Raw genomic sequence first — 24642 nt, forward strand, 5'->3', positions numbered from 1 at the left:
ACCCTGCGCCTCCCGCCTCCCGCCTCCTGCCTTCCACTGCAACCCGGTGAGTGCCCGGGCGGCAGGGGGCCGGGCGGTGTTGGATCACGCCTCCTTGGGGAAGTGGGGAGAGGATCGCGCTGCACGTGGGGGCCCGGGAAGGGTTGGGCTGCGGGCTGAGGAGACCCTGGTGAGTCCGGCAAATACATGGATCCCAGGTTAAAACGTTTCTCTATCAGCTTCCTTGCCTCGTGAACCCAATTCCACCTTGCAGGGCTATGGTGAAGCAGACAGAGCTTTTGCAGCACAGGTGGGTCGGGAGAATCAAGATGACCCGTGCCCCCTGGGGCCTGTGCTGCCCCAGAGGACAGACTCAGAGCTGGTTTGTCCTTCAGTTCTATTCCTGACCCTAAGTAATGCCCATAGGCCCAACTGGCCTGCCTGAGATACTGGCCCAGGAGGAGAGCCACTAAGAAGAGTAGGATGCACGAAAGGAGGTGTGTGTGTGGCAAACATGGTGAGGGCTCCTCAGTGCCCTGCATGGAGGCTGGGCTTGGTCTTCTCATCTGCCCACATATGGCATGAGTGCTAGGTCACCCTGACCAGCTCTGACACTCCTTCTTGGCGAAGCCTCCTGGTAAAATAACATACCTCCTTTTGGCTCTGGCACCTTTTTTTTTTTTTTTGCGGTACTCGGGCCTCTCACTGCTGCGGCCCCTCCCGCTGCGGAGCACAGGCTCTGGACGCACAGGCCCAGCGGCCACAGCCCACCGGCCCAGCCGCTCCGCGGCACGTGGGAGCCTCCCGGACCGGGGCATGAACCTGTGTCCATGAACCTGTGTCCCCTGCATTGGCAGGCGGACTCCCAACCACTGCTCCACCAGGGAAGCTGCTCTGGCACCTCTTTCTGGACATCTGTCAACTTCTGTGGGGACTGGGCTGATGTCCCAGCTTGACTTTCCCCCTTTTCCCTCTTCTCCATCCTTTTGGGGACAATTTTTCCTATTCTAGCAACCACAGCCCTCATGCCTTGTCCACTCTCTTTCAGGTACCCTTCGAGGGAGCTAGGGAAAGAATTGGTAGGAAAAAGGTACAAGGAGACTTCGGACTCCACTGAGCTAAGAGTTCCAGCTCCACTTAGCTTAAATCTGTCTGAGTTTACAACCCAGAAAGAGCATCTTGGTGGTCAGAGCACTGCCAGTCCCCACTGTCCCCTGGGTCAGGTCCCATCATTGATCACCTAATCTGTTGCAGGGACTGCTCCCTCTCACTGATTTCTGGTCTCTTTGTTTATCTTTCCTCAAGTCCAGGCTTGGTCAAGTGAGTCATCTTCTATAAAATCTTTGCTGTCTCCCCTTTGCCTCCGGAATAAAATGCAGACTCCCCAGCCTGCCATTCCAGGGACACTTCTGTAATCTGATCTGAACCTCCCTGCCCATGCCCACCCTTCCTCAATCCGAGTGTGTACCCAATGATCCTGTCCTCCAGCCTGCCCTTGCTCCCTGGACAAGTTTTCCAGTTCAGCTCTTTATCCTGCTCAAGCTAGGTCTTGGCTATTTTATCTGGCTTTCCTGATTGAAAAATTGCCCCATCCTTCGAGGTCCAAGTCAAAAGCCACCTCCCTGAAACCTTCCCCAGTCTGCATTCTGAATTTTTCTGCATTCCCAGCAGCCGTTATCCCTGGCATTAACACATTTCATGTTGCCTTCCATTATTTTCCGGTCTACTTCTCTAGGTAAGTTATATGCTCCCTGAGGGCAGGCACCAGGTTTTTGGCACCTAGCCCAGTAGCTGGCACAATGTAGGTGCTCAATAAATGTTTATGAAATAGCCCAGAGACTCCCTTGCCTATAGTTTGCGGTCTGCAGGACACGCTGCTTTCCTTGCAGCCCCAGAACCATCTCTGGGTGCTGCCATGAACAGGACGCGTGTCAACTGCCCAAGCAGCCCCTGCATTCTTGATCTCTCCTCTCCTCGGCCAGATGTTAATGTTGACTATCCACGCCCAGTCAAGAAGAGGACATGAGGGTCCCTTTGGATGTGTTTGATCTGAATGTTACTCGATAACAATGTCAGACACACGTGTTCTCAACCTTCCTACAGCTTTGGGGCTGGAGTTTTCTTCTGACCTGCCCAGCAGCCAGGAGGATGCTTTGCCTCTCCCCGCTTCCTCCTCTTCCACTCCCTTTCTGGACGCGCCAAAATTATTCGGCCCCTTGAAAGAGAAGACAAAAGTCACTTTGGCGCCCCCTGTCTCCCTCCTAATAGGGAGGACTCAAGGGCTCTCGAGTGCTTCCCGAGCCGGCTTTAGGAACCGAACCTGCGTGGGCGACGGCGCTCCAATTGCGTTTCTGGAGGAGGTCGGAATTTGGCTCGGCCCCTTGCCGTGTTTCCAAGGGAAGGTTCGTACATTCGTGACCGTCCCTGGCAGCTGCCCAGCCCGGGACTTGGGGTTCCACTCGCCATTGGCTAGCCGTCGGTGTGACGCGCCAGAGGCGGGGCCTCATCAGCTGTTTGCGGGATGCCCCGAGCGGGCGTATTTTGGAAACAATACCGCGCGGTGCAGAGTGGCCTCCACCCGCGCCAGCCCGCCTGCCGCCGCCGCCGCCCCTGCCTGCGCCTCCCGCTTCCCGCCTCCCGCCTTCCGCCGCAGCCCGGTGAGCGCCCGGGCGGCAGGGGGCCGGGCGGTGTTGGATCGCACCTCCTTGGGGAAGTGGGGAGAGGATCGCGCTGCGCGTGGGGGCCCGGGAAGGGTTGGGCTGCGGGCGTCTAGAGTGACCATGGACTGGGGCGTTGGGGTATGGGAACGGGGTACAAAACCCACATCTAAGTGCGCTGCTCCACGAAGGAACGTGGGGGTAGTAGCATTTGAGACTCCAAGGAGTTGGGTCCAGGTGGGCAGGGGAACCTGCGGTGCACTGCTGAGCAGACCTGGGCGCTCGAGAATGGCCCGGCCTCTGGATCTGACTTTGGGGTAGGGCAGGGAGTTGTGGGACGTCCTGCATCCCTGCGGAGTCTGAAGGCTCCTCTCCTTAACAGCCGGGCTTTTTCCCTCCTTCCCAACTGAGTTTGGGCGCCAAGCCCCCGAGTGCTCATCACGCTGGACCCTGGCGCGGAGCCCTGGCATCACGACTCGGAGGCCGAGATTCTCTCCTGGAGTCACCCAGGTCTGCTGTGTGGTGTGTGTGTGTGTGTGTGTGTGTGTGTGTATGTGTATGTGTGCGTTCCCAGATTTTAGCCCTCGTCGAGGTTCAGAATGTCTAGCTACTGCTTCTCCTAGGAGAAGGAGTCTGAGTTCAGCATCCCTGTTAAGAGTCCTTAAAGGCTGGGACGGCTCCAGCAGGCTTTAGATCCCCTTGCTAGGAATAAAGACTTCCCTGGTAGGGCACTTAGGAAGTGCCCTTCTCCTGCCGGTTTGCACACCACCTCTTCAGCTCAGGGGAAGGGGAGAAGAAGGTCTCTTTACTGTATCTCAGTTTACACTTGACCTTGTCCAGCACCTGTCCAGAGGCTCCCACCTGCAGAAGAGCCACCTGCAGTTCCTGTGGATAGTGGGAAGGGTCCCCCTCAGGCTTGCAGAGCCACACCCTCTGGCTGCACCTCCCCCACTGTCCAGTCCAGGCAAGGGTGGAATTTGGGGCTTTGCTGGGAGCGGGTGGGGGAGGTGATAGGCTTCAAAGGAAAACCCAAGACAATGACTCCTGACTGTGATTGGCTTTGGAGGGCCCCATCTTAGGTTGGGATTGCCAACTTGCAGAGAGGAGGTGGAAGGGCAGGAGGGGAGCCCCTGCCAGGTGACTGGCAGGACAGCACTTGGCCCTTTCAGCGGGAAACCTTGTTTCCTGGTACTGATAAAGTGTAGTTCTCTCACTCCCCTTTGGGAAACACTGTCCAAAGAATACCATGTGCCTGTTTTGCCATCCAAGCGGGCATCTCCTCGCTGTCCAGGGAAGAGGGCAGGATAGGGACCATAGATAGCTCAAGGACAGGATGGGATGGAGGGAGGGTTGAAGCAAGCACTTCAGAGAGAGCTCGCATTTGAGAAAGCCAAGATTTCTGAATTTAACTGAGCTTCCTTAAATACTTTACCAACCCACAGACCATTTGGCTTGTTCTTCAAAGGCGAGAGACTGGGAGACAGAATTCCCAGGGGACCTCTAATTGACTCTGGCAATGACAAACACTGTCTCTCTGTATCCTTAACCATTCAGGTGGTTGCTTTTCTGGCTGCCTCAGGGACCCTAAGGGGTTCCTGGTGTGTGTATAAGGGGTTGGCTCGGGAGCTCAAGATGCTGCGTGGCTCCACGCTCAGACTTCCAAGAGTCATCGGGTGGAGCAAGTGGAACTTCTTTATCAACAAGAAACTCATGTCAACAACCTAAGGAGTTTAGGCAGCGAGTGAGGTCACAGACAGAGGGCTAAATTTCACTTCCTTCTGTGAGGCAGGTTGTACCAATCTCAGGTTCAGCGCTGGCAGGAGTGGTAGGCTGTGGGGGAAAATTTGAAGTTGTGGAGACTAGTGAGTAGACTGAGCTGGGGTAGGCTGGCCGCTTTCCTGGATGCTGGACCTCCCCTCTAGGCTAAGCTGTGGTGGGCAGACAGCTGTACTCTGCTGACAGGGCAGCTGCAATGACTAACCTGGGTTTTTCTCCGCTCTCTCTCCCAGGACACACTCTTACCACATGGTTCAGCCTGTTTGTTGTGTTGAGCAAGCAGGGGGTGGAGACTAGGGTCTTGGGTAGGGCTTAGCAGGTTTGGAGGGAACCTGGCCACCCTAGGACTGCTGGCTTTTGTTTTTTGCTGCTGAGCCCGGGAGCTCAGCTCAGAGTGAGATGAGAGTTTGGTGGTTACTCCTCAGGCCGGTGAGTGAGTGTGTGTGTGTGTGTGTGTTGTGAGCACTGTGTGTACAGCCAGTCACAGCGCCCTCTGCCCTCCCACAGCTACTCATAGAGGCTAGTCTTGTTGACATTTCTCCAGGTACCCTGCGTGCTTGTAGCAGCTGATCATACCCCTCTATGGCTCAGAGTCAATAGCAGTCAAACTGCATGACCGTGACCAGCCTGGGTTAGAAGAAGAGGCCGAGGGGAGGGAAGGTGGTTCTGAGTGGGCCCAGGGAAGAAGCGTGGAGAGTCTCAGAACTGCGAGGCAGCCCACATGAGGGGGCAGTGTCACCCTTGGCAGTGCTTTAGCTCTAGGGTTGTCTGTCATCAGTACCTGACCCCACTTCTCCACATAAGAAGGGGGAGCAGGAGAGAAGGAAGGGGAGGGGAGTCCTTCCAGGTATAGCCTGGGTGGGGGCAGCCTCCCGGATGCCTGCATTGCACCCTAACAGGGGAGATGGAGCCACCCCAGTGTGTGGAGGAGCTGGAGGATGATGTGTTCCAGCCAGAGGATGGGGAGCCGGGGACCCAGCCTGGGAGCTTGCTCTCTGCTGACCTGTTTGCCCAGAGCCAGCTGGACTGCCCCCTCAGCCGTCTGCAGCTCTTCCCTCTCACGCACTGCTGTGGCCCTGGGCTTCGACCCACCAGCCAGGAAGACAAGGCTACCCAGACTCTCAGTCCAGCCTCCCCAAGCCAGGGTGTCATGCTGCCTTGTGGGGTGACTGAGGAACCCCAGCGACTCTTTTATGGTGAGTGCTCTTAGCCTCAGGACTCCTCCCTTAGAGACTGGGGGAAAAGAGGGGACTTTCCCTCCCCAAACCTGTGCTTTGCTATTTCCTTCCCCAAATTGAGCAGCAAGGGCTATCGATTCTTCAACTCTCACCTGCTGCTTCTCGGCTTGTTACTGCTCCTCACCTGTGCTCCTCAGGCCCCAAGCAGGGCAGATTGCCTTGCCGTTCTTTCTGCTCTTTTGTCCCTTTCTGGAAGGATCTTTGGGTCCATGGTGTCTCCTTGGGTTGGAAGAAGGGTACCTGGGTCTCGGCCTTTACATCCTGTGGCCTGTTGTGTGGCCCAGCCCTTTGTGTGGTGATAGTGATGTACCTTCTGTAAAGTGGCTAACGCTGCGTGGGGAAGGCTGGGGGTCTGTGACTCACTGTTAACACTGAAGGGAAAAACCCAGCCTGTTCTGGGAGGGTAGGTTCTTGAAGGCAGAAGGTGGCCCCCAGCTGTCACTTGGGACTTTCTGTGCTTGGAAGGGGAACTGGAGAAAGAGGTTGGGCCTGCCTGGGCTCAGTGCCAGCAAAGGGGCTGTTTCCAAGGCTCAATCAGACAAGACCCCTTCATTTGTGGGCTTCAGTGGTTGGTTTTATGAGCAATCTGCCTTCCTCTGGCAAAAGGGCAGGGTTAGACACTCAGTCTGTTTTCTTCATTTAGCACAAAGCTTCTGGAGAGAGGGCCGAGGTTTGGAGGCTATCTTGCTGTGTCTGACAGAGCAGATTGAGGAGACGCTGCAGTTATTCCCAGAGGGAGCTGCCCTATAGGACAATTCTGGCAAAGTAGTCCTGGCAGGAGTCTGAGAAGATAGATAAGGCAGGCGGGGAAGAGGGAAAGACGGGAGCAGGCCGGCGGGCGCCCCTAGTGGCAGCTCTTGGTAAGTGAGGAGCGCAGGTCTAGAGGTCTGGCCTGGGACTGCCTCCAGAAAGGAACTTGGCTAACCTGTGGCTCAGAGGAGTCCTCTCTCCGTATTTTTTTGTGTCACTGCCCAGAGCTTCAGGGCCTGAGACCAGCCTTCCTCTGCTGCACTAAAAAGCGAAGATACTTTTTTGCCTTTCTCGTTCTCTGTCCCCTTGCTTTGCTCAACCCAGGAACTCTGGAGAGCTGCCTCCAGTGCTTTTCCAGAGAAGAGCTTCAGCCTGCTACTACTATATGAGGGTAATAAATAATAAACTGTGGTCAAGCGTAGCTGGGTAAATAAGGACAGAAGGTTGGCAAGTTCACCCACACCTATTACCTTTGCCATGGCACTGCCGGTGAATGGAGGACTGAAGGCAAGGCTGGGACCATTCCCTTCTCTTCTCCAGCAGCAGCTTTCACACTCTTGGGTGGCAAACAAGTCAGGCTGTCCACGTTTGGCAGAGTGCCCTGCTAAAGGCAGACTAAGTTCCTCTCCTTTCCCACACTATGGTCTACCCTTGGCCCCAGGTCTCGGCCAGGAGTGGCAGGCATGGGGAGGATGGGGCAGCTGTGAAGCATGCTGAGATGTGGGCCCTCTGTCTTTGCAGGCAATGCCGGCTACCGGCTCCCCCTCCCTGCCGGTTTCCCTGCAGGCTTGCCCCTTGGTGAGCAGCCCGCTGAAGGGCAGTGGCAACATCGAGCAGAGGTACAGATTGCCCGAAAACTTCAGCGCATTGCAGACCAGTTCCATCGGCTTCATATGCAGCAAGTAGGCATGGGGGACTTTTGGCGGGGGGCGGCGGGGGGGTGCGTCTGCTGGGGCTGGGGGGCTGGGGCCTGCCTCAGCAGCTCTGTCTCTGCCAGGCCCCAAGGATAAGGTCCCAGAGTTTTGGCCTCATGCTATTGTGATTCTCGTGGACTGGATGGGCCTGGCTGGATGAGCACTCTTGCCCTCACCTCTGAGATACAAGTTGTTTATCTGCCCACTCTCAGCTCAGGCTCCAGGGAGATGCTACGATCCCTCCCAGGGGATGGGGTCGCTTTCTGCAGCCTTGATTGACAGACTCTCTCTTCTTGAGGCCAGGGGTGGGAGATGGTTTCTCACAGACCTAAGGGGAAGATTTTCAGGGTGCTGAGGAAGACTGGACAGTCGGGGGGTGCCTGGCTGCGGTGCAGCGTAAAGCGGGTAACCAAGGCCGGGGATGGGCCTGAGGTGGGGAAAGTGGTGGAACCGGTTGTAACCTGACACTTTCCAGCTGGGGAGGCCGCTTCTCATTGTCTCTGCCTGGGAACCGGGGCCTGGGACTCTGGAGTGTGTGTACCTCAGAGAGTTTGTCCAGACCAGCGGCCGGGCGCTCGGCCGGGCGCTCGGCCGGCAGCCTGGCACCAGCCCCGCCAGGGCGGAGCATCGCGTGTCAGTGGAGCATGCGGCAGGGCCCATCAACAAAGGCGGCGGCTGGCGGGCTCGTGCTGGAGGAGCCCTACGTGCCATGGGCTGGAGGCTGCCCTGCTCCGCAGCCGCTGTCTGGGCCGCCCCCGGGCACTTAACCCTTCCTCTCTGGGCTGACTTTCTGGATGGCTGCCAAGGTGGGGAGAGAGGAGCCTGGGGCTGGATCCCTGCTAGTACAACCAGTGCTGAAGCGAAGGCACGCCACCTGGAAGTGAACACATTCGCTACCTGTGGGACGGTGTCCGTGGTCCAGTCAGCTGTGTGTGTGCGCGCGCGCGCGCGCATGTGTAAGTCTATATCTGACTGTATATCAGGAAATCAAGAGAATAAATAATCCACCATGATTGGGCAGACCCTGAGGTTAGATGGGGAACTTCAGGTGACCAGAGGACAGCTATTGGTAATAGAAGGTTTGACTTGGCCAGCACCAGGGGGAAGAGAAACTGACTTTGGATTTCCTCAGAACAGGCCATCTGGGGTTAGATATGGTGAGTGCCCCTGCCAAGGGGTTCTTAGGGAAACTTGGGGCTATACATGGTCCTGGTGGCTCTCCCAGGCCCTCAGGAAGGCAGGGTGGCCCTATGCTTAGATAATAAGGCAGCCTAGCCACCTCCTCTGGCTCCAAGCTCTAGCCCCTATTCGCTCCTTTGATTTTTCTGTGGAGACTTGGCTTAGAGTTTCCCCTTCAGTCCATGTGTGGATGCACTCTTGATTCTTGATTTCTGCCTCTTGGCCTTCTTCCTGTCCATTCACTCTGCCCTGGTTGTGTAGGCCTGTGGTTGGCCTGAGCTCGCAGCTTCCGGTCCCAGGGCTGCAGCTGATAGAGGACACGGTGACTGTGGGTCTCCCAGGCTCATCTGGAGAACTATCTGGGAGGCAGTTTTCTGCGTTTCCAATAGCCCTGATCTCTCTCAACAGTTCTTTTCCAGAATGTTCAGCCATCCACGGGTGAGCCCCTGTGGGCTTGGGAGCAGGCTGGGAGGCCTCCCTTGCCCAGCTGAGCCCTGGCACAGGACCAGAACTCAGCCCAGGGCCCTTTCTTCCTGACTCAGTTCCGCACAGGAGAAACTGGCCCTGATCCCAGGTCTGACCGTGTTCTTTGCTGCTTGCCATCATTGACCCCCGTCCAGGGCTGTCTCTTTGAAGGCCTGGTTCAACTCCATACAAGGTGCTGTCCTCTTAGCCAGAGCCTTCCAGCTGGGGAGGAGGAGGGGCAGAGGCAGTGGAGAACTGGAGGAGAGTCTCCCCTGCTCTGCACCTCACCTCCTACTGGTTCCTGACTTCCCTGGGCCCCTCACCATCCTGCCAGCTACCTACTCCTACCATGCAGTGGCAGGAGGCTGGCCAACGAGGCCTTTCTAGCCAAGAGCTGGTTTCCCCAAACTTTCCATTGCAAAGAGCCAGGCTTTTTGTCCACTGGAGTCTTCTTGCTCTTAGCCCCCTCCTCCCTGCTGTCCCTGCTCACTTCCCTAGGAGCTCATCCTGTGGGAAGGGCTGGGGTAATGGCTGTGGGCAGATGGAGAGCTGGCACGTGTAGGACCTTTTAGCAGCTAGTTTTAAGAAATGAGTCATCTCTGAACTTGATTATGATATAAACTAATGTCTAAATATTTCGTATCTACACAATACTGTTGTCACCCTTACATTCTTATCCTTCATCTTCTTTCCCTATTCCTTCCCCTCATCTTTGCAGACAAGGAGATGAGGCACTGGGATGGAAGTAATTTAGGGTTAAGTCTCTAGGCTTCAGATACAAAGTCAGAAGGCCCAGGTTTGAATGCCAGCTCTGCTACCTACTAGCCACCAGGAAGTCTCTGGCAGAGCCTGTTTCCTCTTCTGTAAATTAGACCTAATGCCAGAGAATCTGATCGTGAAGATTCAGTGAGAAAATACCTACGAGAGTTCCAGGCACACAGTAGGTATTCTTTAATGCTTGTTTTCTTCTTTCCTCTCTATAATCCTGATTGTCTCCCACATTTGTTCTTGTCAGTTCACAGTGCATTTCCTACCCTACCTGTCCAGCTGGTCCCTGAGCAGAGCTGCCTCCTGTGAGCTCCCTTCTACCTACCCTGTCCAGAGAAATCAGCGTCAAAGCTGTTCACTTGTGGGTCTTGGCCTTGTACATTTCTCCTAGGAGAATAGTGGTCAATCTCCATCACTGTGGGCTGAGTTTAAATAACCAAGAAAGACAACCCAAAAGGCAGTAGTAAGAAGGTTGAAGGAGCCTGGCCATCTCCTCTCTCCTCAGGTCTGGGATTGGTGTCCCAGGGCCAGACCATGGCCATGGGTTCCCGACTCCTGTAGGGAATGTGAACTCCTGCCTTTTGTCCCTGGTTAGGGACCTCAGTTACTCTTTTTCCATGTGAGAGGAAGCCTTCTCCCTGGGAGATGTGGAGCACAGGGAAGGGTGTGATAATGGTAGTGTGTTGTAGGATGGCTTTATGGCAAAGTGAGTGCATCAGCGTGACTCTAGATGCAACGTGCACCAGATTCCCCCTGGTGCTGGTTTTTGTGGGCCATAAGCCCTCCCAGCATGTTTCTCAAGGAGCTTGCTGGATGGAGCTCTAGCCTGGCTACCCAAGTTCAGGTCAGCCACCTGTTTAGGGTGGTTTCTCTGGGCAAGGAATTGGAAGCAGAAGATCAGTGCCAGTGAGGTGCTTCCTGTCAGCGCTTTGGGTCTCCAAAGCAGCAAGAGACTTTGAAGCAGAGTGAATGGAGGTAAAAGCCTTTCCAAACCTGGTCACACACCCCCAACTTCCTCTGCCTGGGTCAGGAGTGAAAGATTCTCCTCCTTGATCTTCTGTGAGCTGCCCAGCCATAGCAGGTGACCTCTGGTGGTCTGCTGATGGTGGCCTACCTTGACCTTGGCTCTGTGAGAGTGCCCTGGTGTTTCTTGTTTGCCCAGCTTCTACAGGGAAGATGGCAGTACAGGTTTGCTTCCTCCCTGAGCTCAAGGGATGCTCTGGCCAGAAGGTGAGTCCCAGTTTCTCTCCATTCCACCTGCCGTGGTCTCCTCCACCATGAGCCGAAGAGTGGACAGAAGCTGGTGTCCCATCCCCTTAGGAGAGTCTCCTGTCCCAATGGCACCATCTTGAAAGTGGTGGGATGTTTCCGGGCAATGTTAAGAAGCCAAGAATCCTAAAAAAAAAAAGAAAAAAGGAAAAAGTGGCTACTGTAGACAGTTGTGTGAGTAAAGCTACAGGATTATTGGAATTCTTCGTGTTGGAAGTGGCTTTTTCACTTGGACCAGGAGTGGCTCCATTCAGAACAATCAGATTTGGAAATTCCCTGAATAGTAATTAGACTTTCTGGAAAATGACATCTGAGAAAAATTTCAGCCACTCAGTTGAAACCATCTTTAGTTGCAATATCACGGAAAGGATCCTGGACTTAGAAACAAATTCGAGATCAAATCCCAGCTCTGTCACTTACGAGTTCTGTGTTCCCAGGCGAGTCATTTAACTTCTCCGAGCCTCGATTTCTCATACTCATCTTGTGGAGTTGATGTGAAAGCCCTTTGGAAATTGTAATATGTATAACTATTCATGCGTGGACAGTTTAACACTTGAAAATGGGTTAAAAGATGATCTTAGGATTTTGTTCTTTGGGAGCTCTTTTGGAAGTTGTACCCAAGGTGGTGTTTACATGGTTTATTAACTAGTGGCCTCTCCGCCAGCAGCCTAGATCCTTTGTTCAGGGAGCTCCTAACTACTTCCTGACCCTTTGGGATGCTCTCCTTGTTGGTGAGTGGTTTTCTGGAGCTCAGACTATAGCTAATAAAGTTGTTCAGGCTCTAGATGGGACAGCCCTGGGCGGGAGCCCCAGAGATTCTCCCTAGAGTGAGAAGGGTCCCTATGGAGCCAGCCTTTGTCCCCGGAGTGGAAGGTCCCCCTCGGACATTGCCTGGGGAAGAGTGAGGCTTGGGGAGGGGCTGTGGAGAGCGCTGTGCGTGAGAGCCAGGGCCAGGGCTTGGGGGCCCTGTGTTTGCTCTGTGGCTGGCTCTGTTTATATCGCTCACTATATTTAGCTTCTGAGTCATCAGCGTGGCTGAGTAGAGCTGAGTTCTCCACACAACCCTGCACCTGACTGCTCTCTCTTCCAGGAGAAGGGCCTTGTAGTTCCGGACAGTTCATTCCCTCCCCACCAAGGCAAGCCATGGGGATGGGGTTGGCTTTGGTTTTTTTTTTTTTTTTCTTGGAGGGGGTGGTGATGGGAGGGAGGACTTTGGGGGAGGTTCTAGAAAAGAGGGATAAAGAAAAACATCTTGTTTGCCTTTTAATCCAAGTCTGGCAACCAAGAGGGCATGTTCCATGGCCAGTACAAGAAGAGCCAGTGTGCACGGTGAGGAGGAAGGTCCGGCCTTCCGTGCTCAGCTTGCTTGTCCTGTCCAGGGACTGGTCCTGGGTGGGACAAGAACAGCCAGCTGCAGAGGCCCCAAGTTGGGAGTTGGAGCCGTGGGGGGTCTACGTCCTGTAGACCCACAACAGACCAGCCCCCTCCTCAGTCCCCTCTCTCCCTCACTTTTTTTTTTTTTTAGTGGTACGCGGGCCTCTCACTGTTGTGCCCTCTCCCGTTGCGGAGCACGGGCTCTGGTCGCGCAGGCCCAGCGGCCACGGCTCACGGGCCCAGCCGCTCCACGGCATGTGGGATCCTCCCGGACCGGGGCTCGAACCCGTGTCCCCTGCATCGGCAGGTGGACTCTCAACCACTGCGCCACCAGGGAAGCCCTCTTCCTCACTTTTGACCAGAGCACACATACCCCTCTTCCCCCCTGAGTTCTTAAGAAGTTGCCCATTAGTCTGTTCTCAGACTGGGGGAGACAGACCCACCTGGGGGAAGCTGGGTAAGGGCCTCAGTCCTTCCCACCTCCAGGCCATGGAGGTGCAGCCCATGGCTCTGGGGATATGGGTGGCAAACACAACCCTATCCCCGCACCCCCAGTGGCTGAAGCCAGTGGCTTCCACCTATGTTAGAGGAAGCCCTCCTGTCTTCGACTCAGCCAGCCCCAGGCTGCCCTTTCTTCCTGGGAGAAGTGATTGGTGTTTCTGTGGTGGCAGCTGGTGGCTTCAACCTCCTGTTAGCGCTGCTGGCTGGGCTGAGGAAGCTCTTGTCAAGGAGGATTATTTTTCCTTTTCTGTTTTGCCACGTTGCTCATTCCTCAGGTGTCTATGTCAAAAGCATTCTGGGACAGTGGGCCAACGGGGCCCAAGGGACTGCCCCGTGGGTCTCAGAATCCCTTGCCCAGCTTGGCAGCCTGGAATTCTGAGCCCGGCTGCCTCTGGCTGCCATGGCCCATCTCACAGTGCAAACTCAGGGATTTCCTCAGAACTTCATGAGCCTGCCTAGAAGATAGCGCTCCTGGGGCGGGTGCTTTGAGCTGAGGGTGTTGGGGGAACTGCTCAGCAAAGTGCAGTCGGGCCCAGGTTTCCCTTGTCCTCACCAGGGAGTGGGGAGCTGCCTAGGGCAGCCACCGCCTCGATGCTTTACATATACTTTTCTCATTTAATCATCACAGCAACCTTGTACTTCGAGACCCCATTATCCCCATTTTATTGGAAGCTGGGGCTCAGAGAAGTGGGATAACATGCCCATGTTACACGGTAAGTGGCTGAGCTGGGAGCCATGCAGATCTGATTGATCCTAAAACAATGGTCTCCCCATTACACACCCCTGCTCCTCAGCAAGCTCAGCCCAGAAGGTGAGAATCTGATGGAGCTCCCACTTGTTGCCCGACGCTGGCTCTGCCTCCTGTAAAACTGAGATCTGCATTCTTGCTTTTCCCCCCTTCAGACTGTAAAATAATCGAGGACAAGCCTTACAGCTTGCTCGTTTTTGTGCTTCATAACTCTTAGCTCAGTTGGGTACCTGATAAAAGTTTGCTGAATCAAACAAACATCTTCCCGACTTCTTTTATGTGGAATTTTGCTGAAGTCTTCCTTAGCTCTGTATTCCTGTTCTCAACAGCAAGGCTTTGTCCTTCAGCCTCGCTGTGGCGGGTTTAGAGTTGATGGGGGAAAGGGAAGAGGTGAGGTAGGAAAACGGCACTTTACAGAAAGTGTAACTCCCTGTAAAGCAGGGTAGATACAACTCTGCATTTTAAGGAAACTGAGCATGGTTTCAGAAAATGATCTGAAGTTATCATTTCAGGCCAGTTTTAGCTTCATTTCTGTTTGATCTTCAGTTAGCTCTGCCTCTGAAAGGTTTATTTTTTTTCTGGTCCACAGTATCCTTACTAAATAATGATCTGGAAACAATTTCTTTCTTTTTTTTTCTTTTTTTTTGCGGTACGCGGGCCTCTCACTGTTGTGGCCTCTCCCGTTGCGGAGCACGGGCTCCGGACGCGCAGGCACAGCGGCCATGGCTCACGGGCCCAGCCGCTCCGCGGCATGTGGGATCTTCCCGGACCAGGGCACGAACCCGTGTCCCTTGCATCGGCAGGTGGACTGTCAACCACTGCGCCACCAGGGAAGCCCTGGAAACAATTTCTTTAAACATACTAGGGGAGCAGTTAGGTGGGGATTCTCTTTGAACAGTTAATACCATTTTCATAATGTGAATAAACACACTAATATTTTAGTGAAAGAACATAGCTCTGGAGTCAGAAGTCAGGGGTTTGAATCACCCTCTCCCAACTAACTTGCTTGGGGTAACTTTTCTGAACCTTTGCTTCCCCATCTGTAAAATGGGATTGAAAATAATACCTGCCCTTCCTATGTCCCAGACCTTTGCGAGGAGCAAAAGAGACAATAGGAAAGCATTTTAAGTATGCGATATAAGTTGCTATCTGTTTGGTAAATTTGCATTTTGTGTGTTAGTTTCTTTTAAATCAGGGCTACAGTGTAGCTTTGCTCCTTCCTCGAATTCTTTGGGGGTGAATTAGCTCTTGCTGGAGCATCTGGTACACTGGTGACACACAGAGTCCCCAGAGGGTGTGAATTGGGTCCGAAGGGGGAGAGACAGAGGGAGATTCTTATCTGGGGAGGGCAGGGAACACTCTTTGTGCTTAGGGCAGAGGCCATGTGGGATGAAACAGAGTTTGATTTGTGTAATCCAACCTTGTCAGACACCACAGCCAGCTCTTTTAAAAAAAAAAAAGCCTTTTACTTGTTGGGGCTCTCTAGGCAAGAGGCTGATCCTATCACATCAAGTACATCTTTAGACCTGGCCAGACATCAGTTGTTCCTGGCTTCAGACAAGTGGGTTATCTTGCAAGGCTGACTTTTCTATAGTCAGTCCAGCGTGCTTGTTGAATACCTACTATGTGCCCTACGTGTTCCCTGTTATCCAGGACGAATGATCCGGGTGTTCAGTTACAGTGCCTTGTGCACAGGGCGGGTGACTCAGACACTTGTCAACTGACTGCCTCCATCCCCTGACCACAGAAGAAAAGTGGGACTGAAGGAAGAACCCTAGATCTCTCATGCCTGGTTGTGCTCTCCTAACTGAAGAGAATATTTTTTATCCACCACGTTAGGGCCCCTTCCCTTGGGGCGTTCACCTCTATTCTTTCCTTCCACGTCTTGGTCCTACCGTCTCGGCTCTGAATTTGAGAGCTCTGGTGTAAGCTTAAATTCCCATCAGCTTCCTATCTCCTGAACCCCAGTCTCCTACCCCTGAGGTTACCCTGGCTATGCATTCTGGGAACCCCCATTCTTTGCAGGTTCCCAAACTTTGAGGGGTCCCAAGCCAGCCTGGGAGAGCTGAGCCTTGCGCCAGGGGTTTGTACCCACTGATCTCAGTCTATGCACTGGGTGCTGTGCCAGGTGCCTGAGAGTCAGAGGCCAAGCGTACCCGTTCCTGGCTCCCCCTTCCTTCTCCCCTTCTCCCCCACACCCTCTCCTGGAAGGATCCATGTGCTCTGGTGTTTCGGTGTCTTTGTGTACCTCGTCCTGTTCGGTGAATGTTGATTTCCTTTCTTCTTAACTGTTTCTCTCCCTGGCCTCCCTTCAAGACCTTTTTCTTTCCTTTCCAGTCAGGCACTTTTGTTTAATTTTTTAAAAAATATTTTATTTATTGTTGATCCTCAAAAATCAAGGCATTCTTTGATTCTCTTGCTATGTGACAATTTGGTTTCCTTTCAAAAAAGGGCCTTCTGGGGGCTGCCCTGTGGCAGGAGAAGGCTGACTGGGGTATGTGTGGCATTGCTTGCGCTCACAGAAAGGGTCGCTGGGGCAGTAGATGGTTTCCCAGGCCCTGTTCTTGCTGGTCGCACGGCTGCCAAGGCAGCCAGCTTGACCCTGTACTAGGCAGCCTGTTCTCCAGGCCCACCCAGACCCTCCGCCAGGATGACCGGATTCAGTTGTTGGAGCTCTGAGTTACAGTCCTCAAGGTAACTGTGGATGACAAACTCCGAATCACCAAACCTTAGGGTTGGAAAGCACATGAATGGTTTCCAAATGCCTCTCTGTGGCCTGGCTGCCTCAGAAGCACCTGGGCAGGATTTACCTCCGGGTTGGCCGAGTCCTTACTTTGGTGGGAGGGAGGGAAAGAGACTAAAGAAAATACCAAATCATGAAATGTTTTCTTCTAGGCTATAGGATCATGAGTGATTTTATTTTCTCCTCTCTAATTTCTTGTATTTTCCAATTTTTCTACATTACTTTTATGACTAAAATAGACAATACATGCTACTTATGATTTTTAAAAACTGTCACTCAGGGAGCATGTTCAATACACAAATTCCTGGGCCCCTTCCCTGAAGATTCTGCCCCAGTTGGTCTGGGTGGGACCTGGGGACTCTGTATTTACAATAGCACCTCAGTAGATTCTGTGATTGCAGTCGGGTGTGGGAACCACTGATCTAATACCACAACTGCACTTCACCTATAAGGAGAGTCAGGCTGGTGAGAGACCCCAGCCTACCAGGTCCTCTGATTCCTGGCCCGGGGAGCCACCCACTGCCCAGAGTGCCTTCCTGGATGATTCAGGAGCCCAGAGGCCTATCCCAGGCAGAGGCACAGAACCTAGGTCCTTCCTGAGGCTGGGCCTGTGTGCACCTAGGCCTGTCTGTGTCTCCCAGCAAGACCTCAGCCTTCCAGTCTGACAGCACTGTCTGGCCCACAACTGCGTCTAGGTTCCCCAGCACCCACAATGATTGGAGTAAGGATGCTTCCTTGCCTCATCCCCAGAGACCTCAGGGCCCAGGAAGTTACCCAGGCAGCAGGTGGCCTCCATGAGGGGAATGTGGGGAGAAACTGAAGCATACAGGGATGGGATTGGTCCAGGCCCCAAATGATCGAGTTGTGATCTCCCTTCCTTGGCCCTTGAGCTGTTTTGAGACGATTTAGAGAAGGGGAGGATGGAGGGTCTGCTTGGGTGTAAAGAAAGGTATATGGTGGCACTTGGAGCATAGTAGTAATGGGTAAGGACATTGCCCTAGGGCCAGGTGGTCTGGATTTAGCCCAGTCCCTGCCACTTACTAGCTATGTGGCCAACTTACCTAACTCTTTGAATGATCTCATCTGTAAAATGGGCATGATAATACATACCTGCGTCATAGGGTTGTTGAGAGGACCAAAGGGGTTTAATGTGTATAGACCAGTCCTTCTCATACTCTAATGTGTCTTAAAGTCACCTGGGCATCTTGTTAAAAATGTGCATTCTGATTCAGTAGGTCTACATTTCTAATAAGCTCCCAGCTGATGCTGAAGCTGCTGGTCCGTGGACCACATTTTGAGAAGCAAGGATGTAAAACACAGAACCTGACACGCTCAATTTACAGTTACTGTTAGGATCATGGTTGTTATTGTTACTTGGCCTTTTCAAACAGGCATCCGAGGAGCCTTGGAATTACAGCAGACCGGCCTCCCCAGAGACCAGTCTTTTCCTGGATTTTCCTCGTATTCCACCCTATGACCTTTGCACCTGTCCTGGGTAGCAGCTGGGGAGGGGAAGCAGAAGGAGGGGGTGCTGTGCCCAGCTGCTGCAGGCAGGCCTGAGTCTTCAGGTTTGCAGCTGAGTCCATTTTCATGCTGCTTTACCCTAACCAGATTTTGTTAAGCCGGGTGTGTGTCCTCTTTTTACTTGTCTTTGCTTACAAAACATGAGGAAGCCATCCGTCTCCCCAGTCGCAGTCTGCCAGGCCTCCGCTGTGGCACACCCCGATTTCCCTTCCCCTCCAAGCAGGAGCCGTGCCTCCCACTTTCTGTGTTGTTTTCCAGTCTCTCCTTCTGCAGGGGAAAGAGGAATGCTATTGCTACAGGTATGGGGCGGGGGCAATACCTGACAGGGCCCTGAGGTCAGTCAGCCTCAGTTGACATCTCTCCTCTCTTTGTGGCCTCAGGCAGGGTGACAGGGAACCCAGCGAGGTTCCTGCACAGTTGCCTGGGGACAGGTCAGGGAGGCCAGGGCGAGACGTCCCTGCAAAGCTCTGGGAATCCAGGAGCCCTGGGCTCAATTTCCAGCTCTGCCACTGACTTGCTCTAGCCTCTTCTCCTCTGACTAGGAGTTGCCTGGTGGGGGCCTGGGCTGTAGTTAAAGACAGCAGGGGCTCCAGGTCCCCTACATACATGCGTGCGCGTGCACGCACACACACACACACACACACACACTTCACATAAGCGTGCTTGCTGCCTGGGCCACTGCGGCAATCCAAGTCCAGCCTCTGTGCTGGCTCCTTTTTTGCACACTAGGTTCTTATTCCCCTGTCCACTGAGAACCCCGTGGAGAGGGCCCCAGCCTAGTCCTCCTGCCCTGGCAGATAAAGAGAGAACAAAGACCGCCTCTTCCAGCACCCCTCACTGCCCTTCGGACCTCTGCTGGCCCCTGGGAAATGGTACCTGTGTGGGCGGGGCACCAGCCACAATCCTGTGAGCCACTGACCACTGACCTTTGCCCCCAGCTTCTCTGCCTGACAGTAGGACCTGGGATAACCTCCAGAGAGTAGTGTGCATTCTTTGTTTTTGTTTTGTTTTCAAGTATGTTCTTGCTTAACGTTTAATTGGCTCCAGTCAGTAGGAAAGCGCTCCAAGAGGGATTATTTATGGCTTACTGTCAAGAGCAGCTATAAAAAGGGCAGCACGGAGCTGGAGATGCTGGGAAGGGAGAGAGGGCAGGCGCACAAGTGTGTGTGTGTGTCTGTGTGTGTGCGTGTTTGCACTGGATGAAATCAGATTTTTGCTGCCTCAGCAGTGTGGTTTAAATGGAAGATTAACCCTTTGACCTTCACAGTGTCAAATCACTTGCAGATGGAGGCTCCCCCGCTTTTCCCCCTTGTTTTCTGTGTTACTTTGGAGTTGGGGGAGAGAGGGGGGCACTTCTTCTCTTTCTTTCTGAAGAAAGTTTGTTGTTCATGCAGCTGAGGTTTGCGGGGCTCAGGAGCCAATCTGATTAAAAGCAGCACTTGGCTAAACTTTGGAAAATCCTGCAAGCAGGGGAAAAAGTTTAATCCTCTTGTGCACCGTGCATAAAGAGCCTGGTCTTTTCTTTTTAACGTTCACACTGCAATTGTATTTGGAGAACTCAACTATCTCCCCCTCATCGCCACTTCTCTCGTCCCTCCCCCAACTCCCCCAGTTTGCTGTCCTGATGGCATTAAAGTGCCGCCCCAAGACGTGTGGATCTGAACTTTGATTGGAAATGATAAGGAGTCGTCTGAGGCTGCGTTTAGGAGTTACGTTGTTTTGTTTTGTTTTCCTTTCAGCACCAGCAGAACCGAAATCGCGTGTGGTGGCAGATCCTCCTCTTTCTGCACAACCTCGCTTTGAATGGAGATGAGAACAGGAATGGGGCGGGTCCCAGGTGAGGCTGGGCTGCCCTCTTCACATGGGGCACCACGGAAGGACATCGGCGAGGACTGACACTGTGTCTTGTGAAGTTGTTGTTGTTTTGTGTTTTTATTTTAAAAATTTCTCTCTGTGTACATAAGACATACCCAAACGGGACCTCTTTCCCAGTTCAGGGCCTCGACCAGGAATGGGGCCCTTTGTCAAACACTGTTGAAGTAGAGGCTGGTGTGTCTGTGATGTGGGACCTCCCAAGGGCTCGGACAAGTAGATCCTTCGGTCGTCAGTGGTTGAAGACAACCAGGTAGTGATGTGCTCCGGCGAGTGGACTGTAGTTTTCCCACAGGAACTTATTTAAGAAATAGGAGACTGGATTAGACTCCTGGTTCCACCAAACCTATCAGCCTTCCACTGTGGATGGGGCCCAGATCCGACGGGTCACACTGCTTTAACCCACCAGGGCCTCAGACGGGGCCTTTCCAGCTGCGTGTGGCAACTTCACTTGGTCGGTCAGCCAGCTCCATGTCTGGGTTCTCCTTGGGCCCAGCCATTGCCCACCCCAAGGGCTCAGGGATTCTTGCCCAGCCCCTGTCATCTCCAGCAGACCTCAGGGAGGGTTGGGTTTCTCCATGGACCCCTCAAATGTGCCGCAAAAATGAACCAAACTTCTGGGTAGGCCTCATGTCTGACTTGGTCCTACTCGGAAGCCCCAGGATTGGTCCTGAGGTGCAGAACCACTGCCCCCTCTGGCTGCCTGGGACTGTCTGGGTGTCAACCATGGATGAGCCAAGTAGCCAGTCAGTGTGCTGTAGCCAGCAGCTTGTGCCTTAGTCAGCTCTTATTTTGAAAGACCCAGCCAACAGACGGCGTCCCACCCCCCATAGCAGCACTCTAGCACCGGAAGGGACAGGATTGCATTGCGGTGGCTCTGGGAAACGAGGCGGCCATCCCACCTCTAAGAGTCAGCCTTGGGGAACCCAGACCCCTTGGTTTCCTTGGAAACCACATACCTCCTCCCTTTTATCCCCATTCCTTTCTCACACCTAGTGGGATACAGGAAGAAGCCAGCACAGCGGCTTTGTCAGCTGAAATGTGTCTTTTAGAGTAACAGACATTGATTAGAGTGCGGAACTGTCAAAGCTGGGTACACACTTCCTGTCTTCCTTCAGCTTCCCGCCAGGCCAGAAAGGCCTGCTCTGGAGCTCAGCAGGATCACAGATGCCTCTGAACTTCTTCCCTTCTCTCCCTGCTGTGGCACTAATGGAGAGAATTTAAAGCAGCCAGTCTGGCAGCTCTGAGAGCAGACACAGGGAATCTGAAAAGACACAGGGAATCTGTTAACCTAGAAATTAAATTATCATTTTTGCATATGTGAGAAAAGTTAACATTGGTGCTAACGGTGAAGCAAGGCCCAAGGGAAAAGATGGCTTCCCTGGGCAGAGAAGACCCCAGGGCTACCCAAGGAAATTGGAGGAGTCCTGAGTAGACTCTCAAATCTGAACGAGCCCAGGCTCCTCTAATTCTGCAGCGAGGAGGTCTCTGTTACCGTCGAAGGACACATTGATCTTCCTGATGTACGGTCAGGCAGGTTGTTCACTGCACAAGGCCACCTGCCGAGGAAGGTGATGGAAGCTAGAATCCAGCCTGTGCTCTGCTCACTAAGCTGTATGCCCTAGCGTAGGGCTGTGTCTGCTTACAGGAAGGGGTGCCTTTCCTAATTTGCACAAAGGTGCCCTATGGGCTCACAGTGGCTCGGAGAGGGACTTCAAACTGCATAAGCCTTGGTTTTGTTCTGCTTGCATGTTCTGGAGGTATTACCTAATCTTGGACAGAATTATATTCTCAGGGCGTGTACCATGGTTTGTCTGCTAAGAAGATAGGTTCCTGCTTACAAGAAGGAACCCAGGGAACAGGCATGAAGACTGGCGCTGGGACACGCTGACCATTGTGAAATCCAGGCTTCCCTGTGTGTCTCCACACCATTTTTTGACGCGCATAGGACATGTGTTGTTTTTCCCTCTCCTGGACCAAGGCTGTGATGGGCAGGCTGCTGGTGTATCTCTGAGTGGCACACACAAGAAAACCAGGATTATTTTCTACCAGCCACTTTTATCTACTCTCCGCAGACTTTCCACGTGAGCTGAGTGAGAGAGCAAGTAAATGGTCCAGGCCTTGGTGCCGAGGCAAAGCCATCAGCTTCAGAGACCTTGCCAGGCCTGGCTGGGATGTCCTGTGGCCTGTCCTTAGAACTGAGCCCAGAGTTTGAGAAGCTCAGCTGAACTTCGCGCCTGGGGCCGGGTGGAGGGTCATCTGACTGCATTGTCTCCATCTTCTGTGAAGCCAGGAACTAACTCACTGTCCTAAGCCAGCCAGGGCAAGATGTACAACGCCTCTCCTTCCCCTCCCCCCAGAACCCAGGAGGTAGAATAGCCCCAAGAGGAAGAGAGGTTCCTCCTGGCTGGCTGTTTTTAATTGGCCTAGTGGTCTAGACTGGCCCCTTCCCCCTCTGCCTGGTGAGTTGGTCTGAACATTCCTCAAGTCCAGCCTCAGGACACATGTCCCTCCCCCTGGGCTCCCTCTCCCCGTCCCCCAGGAGCTTGGCTGTCTCTAGTTAGGGAGTGGAGAATCAGATTTAGAGGGAGGGACAGTCTGACCTGGCTCCTGACCTGTAACCAACAGAAGACTTGTGGAGCTTTTGTGGTTTGCTGAGGGTGGGGGTGGGAGACGGACTGGAAACCTCCCTCCCCGGTAGGGATGCCCTGGAGGAGGGGAAGCCTGATATTCAGGGTCAAAACAGCCCTTCTGATTCAGAAGCCCAGAGTAGGGGATTCTGGAAGCCCGTAGACAGAACTGGGGAGGGAACCCCCTCAGGCCCCCCATCTGACTCCCCCAGAAAGTTGGAGGACTCAGCCGGGCCTCTCTGCCCACTTCAAAGTCTGGGCTGCTGGAGAGCTGCCCCCGTGGCCTTTTCTTCCTCAGTCGGAGGCAGAAAAAGACCACCTCCCAGTGCCCTCCACGAGCCCCTAGGGGAGGGGGTCTGTGTCGGGAGCTATGTGGCAGGCACATTCCGAGAGCTCAGAGGGGCCCAGCTGACTTGTCTCTCTGTCCCCAGTGGCCCAGCCCCATCCAAGGATGGGTCCAGCCTGGGCGTGGCAGGGAGGGGGTGATTTGGGATGATCAAGCCAGGGGCTCCACTAGGGGCTGGGGAGCCACTGTGACTGTCCTAGTCAGCAAGGAGCACGTGGAGAGCTTGCTAGCTTGTCTCGTTTGAGGGACCTGATGCAGTGGGCTAGGGCAGGTGAGAGCCCGCAGAAGCAGGCACTTCAGCTCTGCTGGCTTCTGCACGTCAGTGCTGCAGCCCAGGCCGGAGGAACCGGCGGGGTCCCTCTGTGTGTAGGTGGGGACACCTTGGTGACAGACCACCCCGGCCAGACTCGTTAACCCATCAGGCTGTGAAGCCTCCTGGGGACAGTGTGGCCAGTGGGCTCCTCAAGGCTGGTGGGGACTTTGAGCCTTGAGGGAACTGCAGAGAAAGCCGAGCTCTTTCATAGATGCTCCAGCCTCTTGGGCAGAAGGTGCTCAGAGCCCTGCAGGCTTCCGGTTCGCACTGCCCTTCTCCGTGCACAGGAGGCCAGTGCCTCTCCCTGCTCTGTGAGCGTTGCCCAGTGGGCTGCCCCATCCCTGGGTCCACAGGGCCTGTCGGGGAGACCCAGTGAGAATGTAGCATTTTGTCCCTCCCAGGTTAGCTGTCCTGGGTTCTAGGCACTCTGCCTCTGGGAGAGAAACAAGGAGAGAGAGAGGGGTTGGGGACTCATTTGTTTTTAAACCTGTACAGAATATTTGGCTTTGTGCTCTTCACATGCATATATGTGTGTGTATCTTTTCCCCCATCAATTGGTACAGTTTTTAATAAAACCATTTAAAGCGAAGCTTGTCTTTTTCAAGGTGTAGTAAAAATACAAGGGGATCTGTTGGTGGATTAGAGACTCCCAACTTACTTCTCAGCTGCCCTCCTGAGTTAACCGTCCGGGACCCCCGGCTTTTGTCAGGACTTCCTTTCCCCTCTTGGGGTTGTGAAGAGCCATTCTGACCACACAGTAAGCGGCACAGCAGAGGCCCCATGAAGTGGAAAAACATGGGCTTTGGATCCAGACCTGGATTTGGATCCGGTTCCAGCCTCCACCAGCTGAATGATCATAGGCAAGTTGTTTAACCTCTCTGAGCCTTCAGTTCTTCCATGTGTAAATTACAGCTGTGCCTGCCTTGCGGGATTAAAGCGAGTGTGTACAAAGGAACTGCCCAGGGCCAGCCCTGAGCAACTGGCAGCCCCTATGCACAGCCCCCCACCCCTGTCAAGCTGGGCTTCGCTTTCCTTTTGTCGAGGTAGCACCTCATGAGGTAGGCAAGTTGTAGGGGGACTCCCTGGCTTGTCTTTCTTTGCGGACTAGCAATGTTGTCTGATTCAAAGGGGTCATTTAAAGCGCTTGACAGAGTTCTAAAAGTCCTTGGGGAAAACCACTCCTGGTTCTACCGGCAGTGAGCTGTGAACTGGAGGGCCAGCTCGCTGTGCCAATGCTGGGCCCCCATACTTAGGAAGCTGTCGGCTCTCTGAGGACCAGCCTTCCACTCTGGTTCCTAGCCTTGTAGAGAGTGGGAGCTTGAAGTGATGTCAATTGTCTTGTCTGACCTCTTCATTTTATGGATGAGAAAACTGAGGCCCAGAAAAGGGATGCAGTTTTCTCTTTGGGCTTTTTAAATAGCTGAGTCAGTCAGAGGGGGGCTTACCCCATCCATCTTGGTTCCCATTTGGAAATTGCAGTGCTCTTGCCGAGATCTGCGGGGAAGCCAAAACTTGTCTGTTTTTAATGCCAAATAACTGCCTCTTCTCCTGTAAAACATGGCACTTCTAAGCACTCTATATTTGGACAGAGAGGTT

At 53.7% G+C, this 24642-nt stretch overlaps 1 protein-coding gene across 3 annotated transcripts; it reads left to right on the forward strand.

Annotated features, from left to right (window-relative positions):
* The first annotated feature begins 2492 nt into the window (after positions 1 to 2492).
* On the forward strand, positions 2493 to 23635 carry BMF (Bcl2 modifying factor). 3 transcript variants are annotated; one of them, XM_032623467.1, is made up of 5 exons: positions 2498 to 2636; positions 3019 to 3146; positions 5312 to 5608; positions 7142 to 7302; positions 19625 to 23635. In XM_032623467.1, exons 3-5 carry the CDS (start codon positions 5317 to 5319, stop codon positions 19724 to 19726), a joined length of 555 nt encoding a protein of 184 aa, XP_032479358.1. In that variant the 5' UTR covers positions 2498 to 2636; positions 3019 to 3146; positions 5312 to 5316; the 3' UTR covers positions 19727 to 23635. The 3 variants fall into 3 exon arrangements, with proteins under 3 accessions (XP_032479359.1, XP_032479358.1, XP_032479357.1); XM_032623466.1 differs by having other exon boundaries at positions 2515 to 2636; positions 3048 to 3146; XM_032623468.1 differs by lacking the exon at positions 5312 to 5608 and having other exon boundaries at positions 2493 to 2636; positions 3048 to 3146.
* The last annotated feature ends 1007 nt before the right edge of the window (positions 23636 to 24642 follow it).

The sequence above is a fragment of the Phocoena sinus genome, chromosome 2, assembly GCF_008692025.1.
Source record: "Phocoena sinus isolate mPhoSin1 chromosome 2, mPhoSin1.pri, whole genome shotgun sequence".
NCBI lineage: Eukaryota > Metazoa > Chordata > Mammalia > Artiodactyla > Phocoenidae > Phocoena > Phocoena sinus.

Bases quoted from the DNA above. Each gene is read 5' to 3' on its own strand.
- BMF (XM_032623467.1), top strand. From the start codon at position 5,317: ATGGAGCCACCCCAGTGTGTGGAGGAGCTGGAGGATGATGTGTTCCAG. The intron at 5,609-7,141 runs GTGAGTGCTCTT...CTGTCTTTGCAG, and splicing joins ACCCCAGCGACTCTTTTATG to GCAATGCCGGCTACCGGCTC. The intron at 7,303-19,624 runs GTAGGCATGGGG...TTTTCCTTTCAG, and splicing joins ATCGGCTTCATATGCAGCAA to CACCAGCAGAACCGAAATCG.